The 20312-nt window shown below is 47.2% G+C and overlaps 1 protein-coding gene across 1 annotated transcript in view; it reads right to left on the bottom strand.

Moving 5' to 3' along the window:
• The window catches only part of LOC146854247 (V-type proton ATPase 116 kDa subunit a 4-like), a 2520670-nt gene that overhangs the window by 1949852 nt on the left and 550506 nt on the right, over positions 1-20312 (bottom strand). Inside the window, exon 4 of the mRNA XM_085651038.1 lies at positions 2169-2294. Within this exon, the coding sequence (XP_085507164.1) occupies positions 2169-2294 (126 nt within the window). The remainder of the gene's footprint in view (positions 1-2168; positions 2295-20312) is intronic.

Genomic DNA, 20312 nt, shown 5'->3' with positions numbered 1-20312 from the left:
GAGCATGAGTGGTCAGATAATGCTGATAATACTGCTCCTCATCCTCATAGTCATCGTCCTCTTCCTGGTACTTGACATTCAGTTCAGAAGGGCTATGTGCCGTTCCAAACTGCCCTTCATCTTCATCAGTATCCTCCACATCCAGAAGATGGCTGGGAGGAAGTGGTGAAATCTTTGGTGTCCTGAATTCCATCTGTGTTGTTTGCAGCATCGGAGTTGAAAGTCCAGCATACAAAATTGGGATTTTTGTTGTCGGTGCCATCGTTGATGGGGAAATTTTTGTCATTGACGGTGACTATCGTCGACGGTAATACAGTCGCAATTGGTGGTAGTGTCATAGTCGGCGGGATTGCCGTTGACGAAACAGCTGTTGTCGTCGACGATGGTGTCGCTGTCGGCAATGGTTTTGTCGTCAATGATGTCTTCGTCGACGATGAGCTCTTCGACTTCGGTGGTTTCGTCGACGGTGGAGTCGTAGATGATAGAGGCAATGTCCACAGCATGGAACCCTCTGGATACTCTTGGTCGATGTAGTTAACGTCGTCGACGGTCTCGACGACGATAGAGTCACTGTAGTCGTCGTTGAAGGAGTAATAGGCGTAGACGGTGAACTTGATAGCGAAGAGGAATTTTGACTGACTTTACCTCTGGAATGGCTTGAGGACTCCGATTTTCTTTTTGATGTTCCTGAAGACTGAGGGGATCCTATCTATGAAGAGACCTTAGGATGTTTCTCCTGCTTAAGAGATTCCTTGGTCAGATGAGAGATTTTAGAGTGTTTCTTTCTTTCTTCAGGCTGACCCTCAGGCGACCTGGGCCTCTTGTGTGAATTGGAGGACGTGTCGCTATCTACATCAGATGAAGCACCCTGCTTCTTTTTAAGCCACAATAAAAGTCTTCCTTCTCTGTCTCTCAAAGTCTTGGTTGAGAAAGTGCGGCATATTTTACATTGTTTTGTCTCATGATTGGGATAGAGACAATAAATGCACTCTTTGTGGGAATCATCCACATGTACTCTCTTCTTTCCACAGGATTTGCAAGCTCTAAATAATCCTTTTTTATCAGACATTATTCTGAAAGGTTAATATATAAATTTATCTGAAAAAAGCTGAAGAACTGAACAAGGCTCGCGGAGACTCCCTTACACAACGAAGTGCGGTGAAAATCTGAGGGATTCAGCCTCTCTTGGGAAGGTTCTAGAGGGTGCTAGCTGCTGATTGGTTGTATTTTCATTTTGGTCCTTTTTGTAAAAGGAGACTAATAGGCTATAGAGTACATGGTTACCACCATAATAGCCTATGGAAATATACTATTTACTACTTTGTTATTTATGTACCGTGGGACTCCGACCACGACGACGGGGAATGATTCAGGCATGTGAATCTATGAAAGATACCCCAATACTGGATAAAATATTTTTCACAATGAGCACATCTTACAAATTACGTTTATAAAAGCATACCCATACAGTGGTCCGACCTGACAGTTAGGGAAGGAATATATCTAGTAAGATTGGTTTTGCAGCTCATACTACCAGCAAGATTGGGAGTGGTCTCTAACCAAAAAAAGCTATGGACAAGGCTTTCTACAATTTTAATTAATACTTTAAAAAAAAATCTAAAAGTCTAAATTAAAGAATATATATATATCTAAATATTTAACAACCTTTTAGAATTATAGACAAGAGAAACATCTTCAAACACAAACATACAAAGGTCTTGAGAAACTTGATTTGTATTGCTGCACATCCTCAATAACAAATGAAAAGAAAATGGCAATCAGAAGCGGATGTGCAGCTAATCACTATTATGATGTTGGATAAAAGAGAAATAGTTGTGACCCAAGTGAGAGGTGAAAAAATCAGCAAGTGAAGATGCAAGGAGAGGAGATAATATAAAAAAGAATTGGAAGACTGGCAGAACACATAAGGCTTTCTGCTAATGTTCTTATCAAGGTCATGTTATTTTATAAATATTTTTTACATCACAAATATTTATATCTAGGTTCAGAATTTATAGGCTTATGTGTGACACAACAACAGTGCACGTGCACTACACTATTTCGATGAATGTTGTGACAAATCTTATAAATGACATGTACTCTCTTTTTTGAGTAATGACAAGGACAAAACAATTGTTTCTGCTTACTGGGTCCTCATGGTACAACACTTGAAATAACTTGTCAGCTTCATGCAAAACCGTCCTCAACTCAGTAAGTTCCAATAGGTCTTGCTTGAGGGATGTCCAGTTATGCTGAACTTCAAGGATCTGATTCTCCAGGTGCATTAGGTCTGTCTAAATAAGGAAAAATATTGCATGGATTAAACTAATCAGTGCATTTTAATGACAACAATTTCATATGATCTCTACATACTTTGGAAAATAACCATACCTGAAAAAGCATTGATTACCTTCACATGTACTAAAGTGAACTAGTGTTCTTAGTGAGAGACACATCTTTTGCTTCTAGAGGTTAAATTGTCTTAATGACATACTGTTCACATTCAGAAGGACTTCTCTCAAGAACTGCATTCTGCAGGCTGAAAAAATAAATGCTTTCTTACCTGTAATCCTAGTTCCCGCTCAGGGACTCTACATTGAAATTATAAGTAGTGAACAGCCCTCTCACGGGCGGGGCCTTCAGAGCACTTATTCCAAAGTCACTTCTATACAGTATCTTCACCTTACTTTGTAAAGGCCAGGAAGGATAAATTGCTTACCTGTAATCCTAGTTCTTTGCTAGGGGAAAAGTCATAAGCATTGAATAGTCTTGCCCATGTATGTGGACCCCGGAGCACACATATGTATCGGTATATATACATTTTAAAGACAGCCAGCAGCAAGGTAAAAACATGTGAAAGAAGCCTTAATTTTACGCAGAGCACAAGAAGCCAAAATTGATTTGATTTATCTGTTGGACAAGTATAAAAAATGGTAAAGAAGAGCAGATGGTTTTATTATTAGTTTCGAACAAGTGACTACTATATTAAAATACAATGAATTTAACATTTGAAAAAACCACACAAATAAGAGTAACTTTTCTCTATCAATGCAAATTGCCTCACCTGTGGAGAAGATTTGAAATAGCGGAAAACCGTTGTTGCACTTAAAGGTTGAAAAACGCTGCGAGTTGAGCCGAAACGTGTTATAGTTTGTAGAACAAGTGCTGTCCGTGAATAAATGGAATTTCCCCTATGTACTGAGTGCAAACTCTCTCTTCTTAGGGGCCATTACGATGTTGTTTAGAAAGGCTCCAATTGGGATTCGGCATCTCAGAACCCGATTCGGAACCCTTGTTTCCGACCAAATCGTACACATTTCCCAATGACCGATTATAATGCCCGGAAACCATTCAGGCTGTCCGATTCGGTTCCAGAAGGTATCCGGACAGCCCGAGTCTTTTGGAGCCGAATCGCACAGCTCAATGGACACAGTTTCTGAGGAAGCGATTACGATGACCGATTCGGACAGCCGTTGCGATTCGGTGTGCCCAACATGAAATGGCTGCTGGAATCTGTCTTTGGGGGACCGCTGCAGGCCCCCCTTCACCTGGAGGTGTCCGGTTGTGGCACGTGGGGGTACTCAAGGGACCCCTCTTTCCGACCATGCACAATGTGGAAGGAACCTTGGGGTGCCCGACACAGGGTGCAAGGATTTACCCAACCATGCCTTTTTTCAGTAGGAGCCTGTGTTCCGAATGAGAACACAACCCATTCTCCATTGTCCCATTCTGCCGTATAACGTCCTGTGCAGCCCTTCTAGCCTCCTCTTTGCTCCAGCAGCAACGCAGATAAGTCTCGGTCTATTTACGTTTATTGACGGTCGCCGTCAGTGAATTGTGATTTATTTCAGTATTGCCACGGGAGCTCATCGCTCCTACGCAGTCGCCGTCAATAAGGCTCGCTGAAGCGCGGTGTGGTCGTCCGTTCGACAGCGGGCCTGTGTTTAGTTAATTCCACGTGCAGCATGTCCCCAATGCCCCGGCAGCCGGAACAAGTCAGTTTCACTGACGGGCATAGCGGAATGTTCCGGATGCGGCAAGAGACACAGGGTAAGCTTTGTCAATTACCGCTTGAGCAAGTTGTCTATTTATAGCCCAGAAACACACAAGTCAGCTCTTTTCATGCACCGCTCGCGATACCTAAGGGGATATAATTTGAGTTAGCGAGCCTGCGCCTGAAGGGACAACACCCTACGGGGTAAGAAATTTAGAAACTAAGGGACACCCCAGGTGCTTGATCACCCCTCAGAACCCCAGGAGGCAGTTCCATTTTGGTGAACTGGTACTTACCAGGCAATATCCCTCAGATTGAGTGTGGGAGGTCTGCTGGATTCAATGGATTATGAGGAAACTGGGGAATTTATGGAGGAGGAAGAAGTTACCTACCTCCCCATAGATGACCAGTTCTGTGAGGTGATGGACGCCTCCATCCACAGGGCTGTGTCTCAGGTAGTAGCCCCCCTGAGAAGAAACTGTCGGCACTCCTGGCGCAGTGCCAGCAACCCCTCAAATCGAGGGTAGACACCAATTGGCGCCTGGCCCCCCCTACCTCCAGGTCAGTCTGCTACACCACCGGTTAACCCACCACAGAACTTGGAGAAACGCAAGCGCACGGACAACCCCTGAGTTGATCTCAACGCTTTTGCGCACCACAAGAAGGCTTTTTTGAATGCCCAACCCATTCTAGAACCCCAGATACCAGGTCCCTTTGGGATAGACCCACTCACACCACCACAGGCGGACCAGGGGGAGGGAGATGACTCCCCCAACACATCAGACAGGGATGTATCTAGACCGTGGGCTCGAAGACCACCCCCATGCGAGGGTCGGACCTCCCCGCAGACACAGTCCTCTCTTCGCAGGGGGATTTGCTGGACCCAGACGATCTCCTACACCAGAGAGCCGCAGACTGGTGCTCTGCACCCAAAGTGGCGGCCTACATGGCCAGTCATATAAGGAAACCGCTAGACAAAGAAGTGGGAGGGTGTCTGAATGCAGAATGCAGAAAGTGGCTACCACACCAGAAATAGATCCCAAAATGGCCACTTTCCTCGCCAAGTTTGTCTGCGACCCCAGAAAGGGCATCAACTGGTCCTGGCGGTCATGCCAGGATAAACTCCTGGACATCACCGGTCCTTTAGCGAAAATTATGGATATGGCAGAAGATGCCAAAGCCTACGGTTCCCTCATATCCCCAGAATCTCTATCCAACTGGGCTCAAAGGGCCAACATCTTCCTGGGGAACGCAAATTGCACGATCTCTACAGAAAAGCGTAGGTCGCTTCTCATTAAAATTGTTCCCAAATTGGGAGAACTCTCCACATCAGAGGCAGGGACAATAGCCCAGGGTAGCCTGTTTGGAGACACGTTTATTAAGGAATTAGGGAAATTCATGAACATGCTTAATTCCCTTGATAAAGTGCAATCCTCAATTAATAGGATTTTTACACCCCGTGTTTTTGCCGCAGCTGGTCGAGGTAGGGGGCACTCATCCGGCCGTCATTTTCAAGCAACCTCCAAGGGTCGCGACTCAGGACGCGGCCAATGGCAGTACCCCAGCAAATTTGGCAATTTCTACCAGACAAAATCCTATCCTCGCCACCGCGGAGGCAGGGGCGGCCAAAGAGGCAACTTCAACAACAACCAAGGTGAGATTGCAAGAACCTACAAGTATTTCAATTGAGGGCCGATTGGCCCTTTTTCATCAGAATTGGGGAAAACTGTCCTCCAAACGGTGGTGGGTTCCCATATCAAGTTTTATGGGGCTCCAATCCAAACTTGCTCGCCCACTCCTTTAATCTTTCGACCCGGGCAAAGAGCACTGGTGAGTCAGGAAGTAGACAGCCTATTCCAGAAAGGGGCAATAGTGAGATCGACTATTCATCCTCGTGGTTTTATCAGCAATCTCTTCATAGTGGAGAAGAGGGATGGCGGTCAGTGAATGGTCATCAATCTCAGAGAATTCAACACCTGGTTACCCTACCGCTATTTCAAGATGGAGGGTACCCATCTTCTGCGGGATCTTCTACAGGTATCCGATTGGATGGTCTGCCTGGACCTAAACAACGCTTATCTGGCAGTACCAGTTTTTTCCCCGCACAGACGCTTGCTGCAGTTCGTGTGGAACTCCCAGGTGTTCGAGTTCACCGCACTCAAATTTGGTCTTTCAACGGCTCCATGGTGTTTCACTAAACTGATGATGCCCGGCATCGAACATTTACGGGCTCGAGGAAAAAGACTTAGCATCTACCTTGATGATATCCTGCTTATGGACCAATGCCGGTTCGCCTGTCCATGCATTTGCAGACAGTGATAGATCTACTAGAATCTTTAGAGTTCGTGATGAATGAAGGGAAATAAGCTCTGACCCCATCTCAGTCAATAGAATTCTTGGGTTTTTGGTAAATTCGGCCGAAGCGACTCTCAGCTTACCCTCAAGGAAACTGACCAAAATACGACACAAATTGCCGAGAATCATATCCAAGTCCCATGTGTTAGTGGGACTCCTTTCATCTTCCATTCAGGCGATCTTTCCCGGTGCTATTCATTACAGGACTCTACAATACTTGAAGATTGAATGCCTCCAGAAAGGCCTCTCATACTGCCAAATGATCCTGCTATCGATCGAAGCAAAGGAGGAGATGAACTGGTGGCTAGTGTGAGAAGTTGGCCTGATATATGATGTCACTAGTTCTAGTGTACACCCTTTATCAGTCCAGACAACCCTTATGGTGATTGGTTGTAAAGTCAACCTTATAGACCAGCTATCCTAATGGTAGCATGGACAAGAGCAGTCTTAGGCTAAACTCTGTATGGCATGTGAAGCCAGCTGTTATACCATTTGCAATCCCTTGAATACCAAATGAAAGGACACCTCAACAGATATATGAAAATAGAATGTATTTATTCTAGCCAAAATACCCTCAGCACTCTTTATGAGATTCAAGGTAAGTACAACACAGTCTTATTTAAGCATACATAAGTCACACAGGTAAGTAATACAGTTAGGCCCTAGGGGCCACGCAAACCATATACTAAGTAAGTGGTATAAGGACCACTGTCACGAACACAGGTTAGGCCTAGGCCTAGGGAATCGCTGGGGCTACACTATCCTACCAGTTGCTAGGCAGTGGGAGGCCCACGGGATTTAGGTGCAGAGTGGAAACACTCACGCGTAATGCGTTAAAGTCGATAGAAATAGTGATGTTTAGAAATAAAGAGTTTTAGGACACTTCGGAAAGAGCTAGGAGTTAGAGACTTGGAAACTAAACCGTAGGATAGTCAATACTCTTGTGAGCACCGGAGTACTCAGTTTACCTAGCCCACGGGCTGCGGGTGCATAGGTGTGAACTTGCGTCGGGTTTTGTCGTCGACTCCTATGGATGCCTGAAGAAAAGGTGCTGACAGGCAGTCAGTGAGGAGTGTCCGGTGGATTCCAAGGTTGGAATCAAGAAGGAAGGTACCTGCAAGCAGAGAGGACAGAGTATAGGTCACCAGCCAGGAGCCGGAAAGGAACCAGGAAGGAACCAGGCGATGTCGTGAAGATGCAGGTGAAGAGGTGAAGCTTGTCGCAGCAGCCACGGGTACCAGGAGGCGTCGAGGACAACCAGAACCAGGAGGCAAGCTGTCCCACGAGGGCTCTTGCTGTTGGCGGCGTCGATGTTGAGTTCGGACCCAACAAGCCTTGGCGAGCGCAACCCACGCAGGATGAAGGATTCGCTTCTGTTGCAGACCAGGAAGGCCTGAGGTGCTTCTCTTTCGCAGGGAAGCAAGGGCCAGTCTGGAGGAGCCAAACCAGTGATGGAATTTAAGGGTTCATCATCACAAAGGCTACTAGCCAACGGGCAAGCAACCGGACAGACGCGTCGAGCAGGAAAATGCAGCAGGGCCCCACGCAGAACTCGTGGAGTGTGGAGGGCTGATCTTCGGTGCAAATGGTGCTCGGGGTTGGGGCTTCTCAATCCCCAGAGCACAACTTCGAGGATGCCTCAGAAGCTGCGCTGGCAGCTAGTAGCCAATTTTCCCAGGTAGCCGGTCCCACGTCTCTCGTCGCCTCCACGGGTCTCAGATTTGCTGTGGATGTGGATCAGGGCTGGAGAAGTCTGGAAGTCAAGGCGCTGGTCAGGCTCTGCAGTCGGTTCCTCGTAGAACTTGGGCAAAGTAAATGGCAGGTCGCTTGATGGTGCCTGTTTGCACAGGGTGGCCACTTCTTCGCCACAAGGGAGATTCTTCAGTCTTCTTCTGTAGTCGAATGTCGAAGGTCCAGAGTTTCTGTTCAAGTTGCAGTTTTTCAGGATAATCCAAAGTCCTAGGGACTCAGCTCCCACTCTTATACTAAACTGTGGGGCTGGGTTACCTGCTAGGTCCCTCCTATGGGTGGGACCAGGGAGGGGGGTGGTTACACCCCCCAGCACCGGTTTGAACAGGACTATGCATGGGACACCTTGTGTGCCCCAGGCAGAGTCTCGTTTCTTTCATCCCTCCGTGCCCCAATACACCAAGTCCTGTCTAGGGTGGTGCTAGCACCTCCCAAGGCAGGAAACCTATTGTCCAAGCCTCCCTCGCTGGAAGGACTCCCAGCAGCAGGAGGTCAGACTTGTGTCTGTGGCAGCAGCATCCATTTTGTGAAGCTGGGGCTCTGGGTAACTTTAACTGGGTAGTAGGTCTTCAACATGTCTTCTCCCTCTAGAAGGGAGGAATACTATCCTCATCGCCAGAAATGGTGTGGGGGTAGCATTCCAAAGTGTTAGACACCTTACACGACATGTTTTGATAAAGCCAAACCATAGTTACCATAACCGCGAGGATTATAAGGCACTTTAAGAGTATATGGTAGGCGATATCATAGAACAGCTATAAGGACATGGTTCCGAAAGCTGCAGACAGGCTCAGATCATGCTAGAGCACCATCTCACATGTTACCAAGCACTCTGCCTTCAGGATTGTTAAGGCCTGCCATAGGAGTGACTGAAAGGTTACCCATGTGTCTATATATAAGGTAGGTATAGGAATACTACACCTAAGCAAGGGGTGATTACACGACCTTGCCCCAGCTGAGTGATCAGCCAGTTGTGTCATGATGGGAGGCCAGCCAGGGGTGGCATAATACATGCTGCAGCCCCTGGTATGCCTAGGGTACACCTATGCCCTGGGTACCTAAGGTACACTGTACAGGGCCCTAGAAGGTGATCCTTACCAATTGGGTTATGTACATAAAGTACATAGTATGAATTTAGAGAGAGAACAGCTGGGCTGGGGGTCTGATTAGCAGGCCCACAGCCACATCTAAGTCGAAACCCAGTGAAGCAAAAGCAAAAAGTGGGGGTGACCATAGAAAGCAGACCCTACTCTCCGACACAACCCCCCCCCCCCCACAAACTTAGGGACATTAAACTAACCTTGACCAGTTGAGTCTTCATGTTCTAAGTGGAAATATCTGGAGAGTCCATCTGCATTGGCATGGTCAGTCCCAGGTCTATGTTCCACTGTGAAGTCCATCCCCTGTAGGGAAATGGACCACCTAAGAAGTTTGGGATTTTCACCCTTCATCTGATTTAGCCACAAGAGGGGCTTATGGTCTGTCTGAATCTTGAAGTGAGTGCCAAACAGGTATGGCCTCAGCTTCTTCAGGGCCCAAACCACAGCAAAGGACTCCCTCTCAATAGCTGACCAACGTTTCTCTCTAGGGGTCAGCCTTCTACTAATAAAAGCAATGGGCTGGTCTTGATCATCTATATTAAGTTGTGAAAGAACAGCTCCCACACCCATCTCAGAAGCATCTGTCTGGACAATGAACTCTTTGGAGTAGTCTGCACTATTCAGAATAGGTGCAGTGCACATGGCCTGCTTCAGGTCATCAAATGCCTTCTGACAGCTTACTGTCCACTGAACTTTCTTTGGCATCTTCTTAGAGGTCAAGTCATTAAGTGGTGTCACAATGGACCCATAGTTCTTAACAAACTTTCTGTAGTACCCAGTCAGGCCCAAGAAAGCTCTGACCTGTGTCTGGGTAATTGGAGGAGTCCAGTTCTTTATGGTCTGGATCTTGCTCTCCAGTGGTTGAACCTGACCCCCACCAACTAGGTGGCCCAGGTACACAACCTTGCTCTGCCCTATCTGGCACTTAGTGGCCTTGATAGTGAGGCCTGCCTTTTGCAGGGCCTCTAAAACATTCCTCAGGTGGACGAGGTGATCCTCCCAGGTGGAGCTAAAGACAGCAATATCATCAAGATAAGCTGCACAGTAGTCATCCAGGCCTGTAAGGACTTGATTCACCAACCTATGGAAAGTGGCAGGTGCATTCTTCAAGCCAAAGGGCATTACCACAAATTGATAATGTCCTACTGGGGTTGAGAAAGTAGTTTTGGCCTTTGCACTCTCAGCTAGTCTGATTTGACAGTAGCCTGCTGTTAGGTCAAATGTACTCAAAAACTTGGCAGCTGCCAATCTGTCAATGAGCTCATCTGCCCTAGGTATTGGTTGGGCATCTGTCCTAGTGACAGCATTGAGACCTCTCTAATCCACGCAAAACCTCATCTCTCTCTTACCATCTTGGGTGTGAGGTTTTGGCACAAGAACTACAGGACTAGCCCAAGGGCTCTCTGAAGGTTCAATGACTCCCAGCTCCAACATCTTTTGTACCTCAATCTTTATGCAGTCCCTGACATGGTCAGGTTGCCTGTAGATTTTACTCTTCACAGGCAGACTGTCACCAGTGTCCACCTCATGGGTGCACCAGTTTGTCTGACTTGGGGTCAGTGAGAACATATGTCTATAGGCCTGTAGAACTTGTCTGCAGTCATGTTGCTGATGGTTAGTGAGGCTGTCAGAAAAGACCACACCATCAACTGAACCATCATCAGGGTTCTGAGTCAGCAGGTCTGGGAGAGGGTCACTCTCTTCCTCCTGCCCCTCACTCTCTTCCTCCTGCCCTTCATCTGTAGCCATGAGTAAGCCCATGTCTGCCCTGTCAACATATGCCTTTAACCTGTTGACATGAAGCACCCTGTGGGAGCTTCTGGGAGTCCCAAGGTCCACCAAGTAGGTGACTTCTCCCTTCTGTTCAACAATAGTGTGGGGTCCAGACCATTTGTCCTGGAATGCTGCTGGGGCCACTGGCTCCAACACCCACACTTTCTGTCCTGGCTGGTACACAGTCAGCACAGCCTTTTGGTCATGCCAAGCTTTTTGGAGTTCTTGGCTTGCCTCAAGGTTTTTAGAAGCCTTCTTCATATACTCTGCCATCCTGGAACGGAGGCCCAAGTACATAATCCACTATATCCAGTTTGGGTTGTCTGAGAGGTCTCTCCCATCCTTCCCTTACTAGACACAGGGGTCCCCTTACAGGATGCCCAAACAAAAGCTCAAAAGGGCTGTAGCCAACCCCCTTTTGTGGGACCTCTCTGTAAGCAAACAGAAGGCAGGGTAAAAGGATGTCCCATCTTTGCCTAAGCTTGTCTGGTAAACCTTTTATCATCCCTTTTAGGGTCTTGTTGAACCTTTCCACAAGCCCATTGCATTGTGGGTGATAAGGTGTAATGAATTTGTAATTAACACCACACTCCTTCCACATTGCAGTCAAATATCCTGACATGAAGTTGGCACCTCTGTCAGAGACAACCTCCTTTGGAAAACCCACTCTGGAAAATACTCCAAGTAGGGCCCTTGCCACAACAGGAGCTGTTGTGGTACTCAGGGGTATAGCTTCTGGGTACCTGGTGGCATGGTCCACTATCACCAGTATGAATCTGTGCCCAGATGCTGTTTGGGGGTCCATTGGTCCTACAATGTCTATCCCCACTCTCTCAAAGGGAACCCCCACCACAGGTAGTGGTATGAGGGGGGCCTTTGTGGTGCCACCTGATTTGCCACTGGCTTGGCAGGTGACACAGGAGCGACAAAACTCCTTGGTATCTTCTGACATGTGAGGCCAGTAAAAGTGAGGGACAAGTCTGTCCCAAGTCTTATTCTGGCCTAAGTGTCCTGCAAGGGGAATATCATGGGCCAAGGTAAGAAGGAAGCCTCTGAAACTCAATGGTATGACCAACCTCCTGGACGCACCAGGCTTGGGATCTCTAGCCTCTGAGTACAGCAGCCCTTCATCCCAATACACTCTATGGGTACCTTGAGCATTCCCTGCAGCCTCAGCAGCAGCCTGCTGTCTGAGGGGTTCAAGAGAAGGACAGTCTAATTGTGCCTGCCTAAGATCTGCCCTTGAAGGTCGCCCTGTCCCAAGAAACTCAACCTGGTCAGGTTCCAGTTCTTCTAGGACAGTTCCTTCAGGGCTCTCAGAATCATCCTCCTGTGAGGGCTGATTCTCTACCTGAGGCAGGGGGGAAGGCACAGCCTTAACCCTACTGCTCTTTCTCTTGGGTTGTGTCTGGTCCATTGTCCCAGGATCCAGCACTTGTTCAGTGTTGCACTTTTTGGCCTGTGACCTAGTCACAGCAAGGACATGTGCATCTATTCCCAGCATTTCTGCATGGGTCCTATACTCCACTTCAGCCCAAACTGAAGTTTCAAGGTCATTTCCCAACAGACACTCTACAGGAAGATCTGAACTCACCACAACTTTCTTGAGGCCAGTTACCCCTCCCCAGGAGAAGTTAACAATTGCCACACTATGGGAGGTAGTGGCATTTCTAGCGTTGGTCACTAGGTAATTCTCACCTAGCGTGATCTGTCCAGGGTCCACAAAGGCAGGTGTCACCATTGTGATACTAGCACCTGTGTCCCTGTAGGCCTGAGCCATTCTCTGGTTGATTAAAGGAGTCTGTCTGTACTTGCCCAGGTTACTGGGACCCACAGTAGAGGACAAAGCTATGTCTCCATCACAGATCAGAACAGCCTGAGTGGGTATTCTGACTAGGCCAGAATCCACTTCAGTTCCCAGGGTTAACCCTATTACACCCTTTTGCTGGGAACCACCACTTACAGCTGGACTAGGGGGTACAGTTGCCTTAGGGGCAATGGTGGTTGGGGGCTTGTCCTTTTTGGTGCATTCACTATACCAATGGGAATTAGACTTACAATATTTACACCAAGATTTCTTTTGGCCATCTTTCTTTTTATCCTTTTTGGGACCACCCTCCCCCTGAGCCTTTTGGGGGCCTGGTGAAGACTTCTGGTCTTTTGATTTCTGCTCATTACCCTTCTGGTCTGCCTTTTTCTGATCACTGCCCTGATTCTGGTTTTTCTGCTTAACTCTAGTCCTGACCCACCTATCTGCCTTCTTTCTCAATTCCTGGGGAGAAGTTAGGTCAGAGTCAATCAAGTGTTGATGCAGTAACTGGTTTTGACAGTTGTTAAGGATTTGTTCTCTCATGATCAAATTATACAATCCTGTATAGTCCTTAACCTTACTACCCAATAACCACCCTTCCAAAGCCTTAGTGGCACAATCTACAAAGTCAGTCCAGTCCTGAGTCTGTGTCTTCTGGGTATCCCTGAACAACAACCTGTATTGTTCAGTGGTTAGGCCAAACCCATCAATCAGAGCACTCTTCAGGACAGTGTAATTGTCAGCATCCTCATCACTAACTGTGAGGAGCTTGTCTCTACCTTTCTCAGAGAAGGAGAGCCACAAGATAGCTGCCCACTGACTTTGGGGTACCTGCTGTACTGTGCAAGCCCTCTCCAAAGCAGTTATCCATTTGTGGATGTCATCCCCACACTTGTAGGGAGGGACAATCTTTCTCAGGTTTCTATTGTCATAGGTCCTGTCTCTATCCTTAGGGATATTGCTGCCACCAGTGGGTCCTAATCCTAACCCACTTAACTTTTGCTCTCTGGCCAGAGCAAGTCTCTCTTTGGCAAGGGCAAGTTCTTCCCTTTCAATCCTTAGATTGACTTCCCTCATTCTGACCTGATGCTCTTTTCTCTGGGGAGAAGTCATTCCCCTGTGAGAAGAGGCATTGGAGCTATTAGAGACATGGGAGTGGATAGATTCCCTGGAAGGGGATCTTCCGCTCCTGCTTCTCTAGTTAAGTCCACTTGTGGGTCTGAATGGGGGGACCTCATTCTGACTCCCATGTAGGCTTACGTTAGCCTGGCTAAGTCTCCTAACTTGGACCTGGCTATCTACCTCATCTTCTGAAGTCTCTGCTGACTCATCTAGATCAGTATTGTGAGGGGAGTCTTCTGTAGAGGGCAGACCCTCATTGGTACCTAAGGCACCATCTTGGGAGGCTCTCTGGGCATCATACTCTTCTAAGATCTCCACTAGATGAATGAGGGTAGGGTTTGAACCCTGTTTTAACTTTCTGGAGGTTCACAATTGTCTCATCTCCTGAAAAGTTAGGGTATCATATCTAGAGGGTATCTTTCTAGGATATCCCCCTCCTGAGAGGGAATCATCTTGATCTCCTCTCAGAGACATGATCTAGTGAGGGTGTGGTGTGTGCACCTACCTACACTAGTTGTATCAACTAAAACCTCTCTAGTAGTTGTAGTCAGGGTGTGCTAGACCCTTCAACCTAAGTTCAGTAGAACTTAAGTATTTATAAGCTATGTTATATGTACCTGACAAATATCCTTGTGATCTTTCAATTTTATATCTCAAGATTGCAATGGTATCACAACAGCAAGCTCAGATCCCAACCGCTGCTCACCAATGTGAGAAGTTGGCCTGATATATGATTTCACTAGTTATAGTGTACACCCTGTATCAGTCCAGACAACCCTTATGGTGATTGGTTGTAAAGTCAACCTTATAGACCAGCTATCCTAGTGGTAGCATGGACAAGAGCGGTCTTAGGCTAAACTCTGTATGGCATGTGAAGCCAGCTGTTATACCATTTGCAAATCCTTGAATACCAAATGAAAGGACACCACAACAGATATATGAAAATAGAATGTATTTATTCTAGTCAAAATACCCACAGCACTCTTTATAAGATTCGAGGTAAGTACAACACAGTCTTATTTAAGCATACATAAGTCACACAGGTAAGTAATACAGTTAGGCCCTAGGGGCCACACAAACCATATACTAAGTAAGTGGTATAAGGACCACTGTCACGAACACAGGTTAGGCCTAGGCCTAGGGAATTGCTGGGGCTACACTATCCTACCAGTTGCTAGGCAGTGGGAGGCCCACGGGATTCAGGTGCAGAGTGGAAACACTCACGCGTAATGCGTTAAAGTCGATAGAAATAGTGATGTTTAGAAATAAAGAGTTTTAGGACACTTCGGAAAGAGCTAGGACTTAGAGACTTGGAAACTAGACCCTAGGATAGTCAATACCCTTGTGAGCACCGGAGTACTCAGTTTACCTAGCCCACGGGCTGCGGGTGCATAGGTGTGAACTTGCGTCGGGTTTCGTCGTCGACTCCTATGGATGCCTGAAGAAAAGGTGCTGACAGGCAGTCAGTGAAGAGTGTCCGGTGGATTCCAAGGTTGGAATCAAGAAGGAAGGTACCTGCTAGCAGAGGGGACAGAGTCTATGTCACCAGCCAGGAGCCGGGAAGGAACCAGGAAGGAACCAGGCGATGTCGTGAAGATGCAGGTGAAGAGGTGAAGCTTGTCGCAGCAGCCACGGGTACCAGGAGGCGTCGAGGACAACCAGAACCAGGAGGCGAGCTGTCCCACAAGGGCTCTTGCTGTTGGCGGCGTCGATGTCGAGTTCGGACCCAACAAGCCTTGGCGAGCGCAACCCACGCAGGATAAAGGATTCGCTTCTGTTGCAGACCAGGAAGGCCTGAGGTGCTTCTCTTTCGCAGGGAAGCAAGGGCCAGTCTGGAGGAGCCAAACCAGTGGTGGAAAGTTAAGGGTTCGTCGTCACAAAGGCTACTAGCCAACGGGCAAGCAACCGGACAGACGCGTCGAGCAGGAAAATGCAGAAGGGCCCCACGCAGAACTCGTGGAGTGTGGAGGGCTGATCTTCAGTGCAGATGGTGCTCGGGGTTGGGGCTTCTCAATCCCCAGAGCACAACTTCGAGGATGCCTCAGAATCTGTGCTGGAAGCTAGTAGCCAATTTTCCCAGGTAGCCGGTCCCACGTCTCTCATCGCCTCCACGGATCTCAGCTTTGCTGTGGATGTGGATCAGGGTCGGAGAAGTCTAGAAGTCAAGGCGCTGGTTGGGCTCTGCAGTCGGTTCGTCATAGAACTTGGGCAAAGCAAACGGCAGGTCGCTTGATGGTGCCTGTTTGCACAGGGTGGCCACTCCTTGGCCACAAGGGAGATTCTTCAGTCTTCTTCTGTAGTTGAATGTCGAAGGTTCAGAGTTTCTGTTCAAGTTGCCGTTTTTCAGGATAATCCAAAGTCCTAGGGACTCAGCTCCCCCTCTTATACTAAACTGGGTCCTATGGGTGGGACCAGGGAGGGGGGTGGTTACACCCCCTTCCTTTTGTCCAGTTTCGCGCCAGGACTGGGGCTGGAGTGCCCCAGCACCGGTTTGAACCGGACTATGCATGGGACACCTTGTGTGCCCCAGGCAGTGCCTCGTTTCTTTCATCCCTCCCTGCCCCAATACACTAAGTCCTGTCTAGAAAGGTGCTAGCACTTCCCAAGGCAGGAAACCTATTGTCCAAGCCTCCCTCGCTGGAAGGACTCCCAGCAGCAGGAGGTCAGACTTGTGTCTGTGGCAGCAGCATCCATTTTGTGAAGCTGGGGCTCTGGTTAACTTTAACCGGGTAGTAGGTCTTCAACATGTCTTCTCCCTCTAGAAGGGAGGAATACTATCCTCATCGCCAGAAATGGTGTGGGGGTAGTATTCCAAAGTGTTAGACACCTTACACGACATGTTTTGATAAAGCCAAACCATAGTTACCGTAACCGCGAGGATTATAAGGCACTTTAAGAGTATATGGTAGGCGATATCATAGAACAGCTATAAGGACATGGTTCCCAAAGCTGCAGACAGGCTCAGCTCATGCTAGAGCACCATCTCACATGTTACCAAGCACTCTGCCTTCAGGATTGTTAAGGCCTGCCATAGGAGTGACTGAAAGGTTACCCATGTGTATATATATAATGTAGGTATAGGAATACTACACCTAAGCAAGGGGTGATTACACGACCTTGCCCCAGCTGAGTGATCAGCCAGTTGTGTCATGATGGGAGGCCAGCCAGGGGTGGCATAATACATGCTGCAGCCCCTGGTAGGCCTAGGGTACACCTATGCCCTCGGTACCTAAGGTACACTGTACAGGGCTCTAGAAGGTGATCCTTACCAATTGGGTTATGTACCTAAAGTACATAGTATGAATTTAGAGAGAGAACAGCTGGGCTGTGGGTCTGATTAGCAGGCCCACAGCCACATCTAAGTCGAAAACCAGTGAAGCAAAAGCAAAAAGTGGGGGTGACCATAGAAAGCAGACCTTACTCTCCTACAGCTAGCCCACATGGAGGCCTGGAATGGCAGAGCAATTTTCGGCTCCCACTCCGACCATGTAATCGAGTCATACGCCAGCGGCTCCGGATGGGTCGTGCGATGTGGGGAATTCACCACTGGCTACAAATGGTCCTCTACCGAGCGATGTCTGCAAATCAATTGTCTGGAGTTGATGGCAGGTTCATTCGCCATCCGCTGTTGGACCAAAGAGAAGGTGAAATGCTCAGTCCTTCTCAAGATGAACAAGGTAGCGGCAGTACGCTCTGTCAATCATCTCAGAGGGACAAGGTCGAAGTCCTTGTCGGATCTCGCCCAGACCCCTTGGGGGTATTGCTTGTCCAACCAGATTTCCCTGTCAGCTGAACATCTCCTGGGGAGTTCCAACCAAGCAGCCGATTGGCACTCTCGCCATTAAAGAGTTGCCAGCCTTTGGAAAATGAATCCCCGAATCTTCCATCAGATTCAGGACTTTTGCATGGATCTCTTCACATCCCGACTAGACTTCCAGCTCAACAGGTATTGCAGTTGGAGACCGGAGCCACATGCGACAGCCATGGATGCCTTCTTCCAAGATTGGAGCAAGGAGAAATCTAGCAAGGTTGACGGTGCAAGAGCGTAGGCAAAGAGCAGAGGTAGTGGTGATCATAAGCCTGGTTTCCAGCAGTGATGGAACTTTCCTGGGATTTTCCAAACCCTCTACCCCTATTTCCCAGTCTACTCGAGGATCCCTAGAACATTCCTCTCTCACTGGTCCCTGCGGGGTCTCTCCGCCTCAAGTCCTGGAGGATTACATGCGATGTTGGACAGTCCCAGGCCTTTCAGCAGAAGCTCCCTCCTTGCTCGCTAAGGCCTGCGCAGACAATACAAATAAGCTATATGGATCTGCCTGGTCAAGATGGTTGGGTTGGTATCTCCAACACCAAATTGATCCCTTGGGGGCAGACATTGTCCACTTTGTAAACTTTTTTCTAGAAGTCCCGGGGGCATCTATAGTCTGCGCTTCTATTTTTTATTAATTTGCGGGGAAGTCTGTGGAAATCGCCATTTCTTTTTTAAATTGCTATTTTGGGCCCAGTGGTTACTGTGGGACCCCCCCCCCCCAAACCCACACTAAAGGCCTAGGGGATCGGGTTATTTCTACCCTGGCCTCTTTTCTTATTTTTAAATCTTTTTTGTGGGACTCAGCTTCAAGCCGAGTCCCAAGATGGCTCCCAACACTTTCTAGTTGAAGTGTTGGCAACAAATAAAATTCAGTAAGATTTCAGTAGGATTTTGTGCTCCCAGATATCTCAATTTTTAAAACTTTAGGGGCATATTAACAAGCTAGGCGATAGGCTTTAGCGGCGATAATGGGCTTGATAATATGCTCTATGGAATTCCAATTGAAGCTCAGGTTAGATGTCCTTCACATCTATGAGTATCATAGTCATTATGTATAGTCCAAACTGTAGCCAATCAGGCGACAGCACCCACCAGAATGTTGTCACCAGAGGCTCAGGCTCTCAGATTTTCTCGCACAGGAGTGAACCAAAGCATGATAGCCTAAACCAGCCTCTGAGGGGAGGTGGGCGGGTTGCATGTGAATCTATGAAAGACACCAATACTGGAGAACCACAGATTACAGGTAAGTAACTATTGTTAATGCTCATAAGACGCCCTTTGTATCATAGTATATATATATTACCTACTGGCAGTCGCCAGTAGGTAGTTATAGTTAGGACCTATTTTCCATAAATCCTCAACATTCTATTTGGAATAACGTTGGCGCCGATTGACGAATCTTCGCGAAATTTTCCAAACTTTTGGCCAGCTCCGGTCCGCTCCTATCCTGAAAATTTCACGGTGATTTGTCAAGCGGGGGCCGAGAAAAAAGGGGGGTCCCAAAACGCATTTTCCCCATGCATTTTCCCATAGGACCTGTTGACGCAGCTACAGCCCGAACTGCTGAACGGATTTACACCAAATTTGGCAAAGAGGTAGAGCCTCAGTTCAGACTCGTGCCTTTTGCTTAAATGGTGTAACTCCGTTCAGTAGTTCCTGAGAGAATTAGAGTTAAAAAGATAGATATATCTGGGCGGAGCCTAACCACATATCTCATCGTGAGATCTGATTGGCTGCCAGTACTTCATCCAAGAAGAGTTGGCAGCCATCTTGGGACCAATATACATGATAGCACCTCATTAAAAAGCATTGCAGTTAATAGAAGGTTTTAAGACTTTAGTTACATTATAAATCATTTGTTGATGGTACCATACTCATTTTAGGAATTGTGGTGTGTTCTAAGGTGATTTTACCATGTGAAAAAGCCTTCTGCTGTGATATCATGAATCATGTTTGAGAGAAAACTATTTTCTCATGCTTTTCCCACAGAGGTTTGGAAGGGGATCTATAAGCTAAACTGAGAGCATATTTTCTGTAAATTCACATTATCTTTCTCAGTCATGTGAGAATGAAGTTTGACATTCTCAGTAAAACATGTACATCCAACAAGGGCAGAGACTGTCAGCTGATTCCTTTGTGTTCTACTGCAGCCTCCCAGAGTGTTCTAAAGAACAACTAGAGCGCTAACAGTCCTACTTATGACAAATGTATTGCACACCTGAAGCCATATTGATTGGAATAAAGTGGTAACTCTTAAAACATTTAATTTACAAAGGAACAAAATGAGGGGGTTAATTTTGCCATAGAAATTATGATTAGTGCTGCAGAAAGAAAAATTAGGGCACATTTTGACTTCTAAAATTCTCTTCTATTTCATAACAAAATTCTGACATGCAGACTGAAACATGCACTTTGAATACCAGCAGCATACTTCCCTGGAGAGCAGTAGCTTTACTACAGTGATCTAATGAGCAACTAGAGTGCTAACATTCAGAATTTATGGCAAATGTGTAACACATCTGAATTCCTTCTTTATGGAACCAAAGTAAAAAACTGAAAGTATTTCCTACTGAGGAGACTGCAGTAAATGAGGAAATT

The sequence above is a fragment of the Triturus cristatus genome, chromosome 4_1, assembly GCF_964204655.1.
Source record: "Triturus cristatus chromosome 4_1, aTriCri1.1, whole genome shotgun sequence".
Taxonomy (NCBI): Eukaryota; Metazoa; Chordata; class Amphibia; order Caudata; family Salamandridae; genus Triturus; species Triturus cristatus.
The sequence above is the reverse complement of the archived record's forward strand: the minus strand, read 5'-3'. Positions and strand labels throughout refer to the sequence as shown.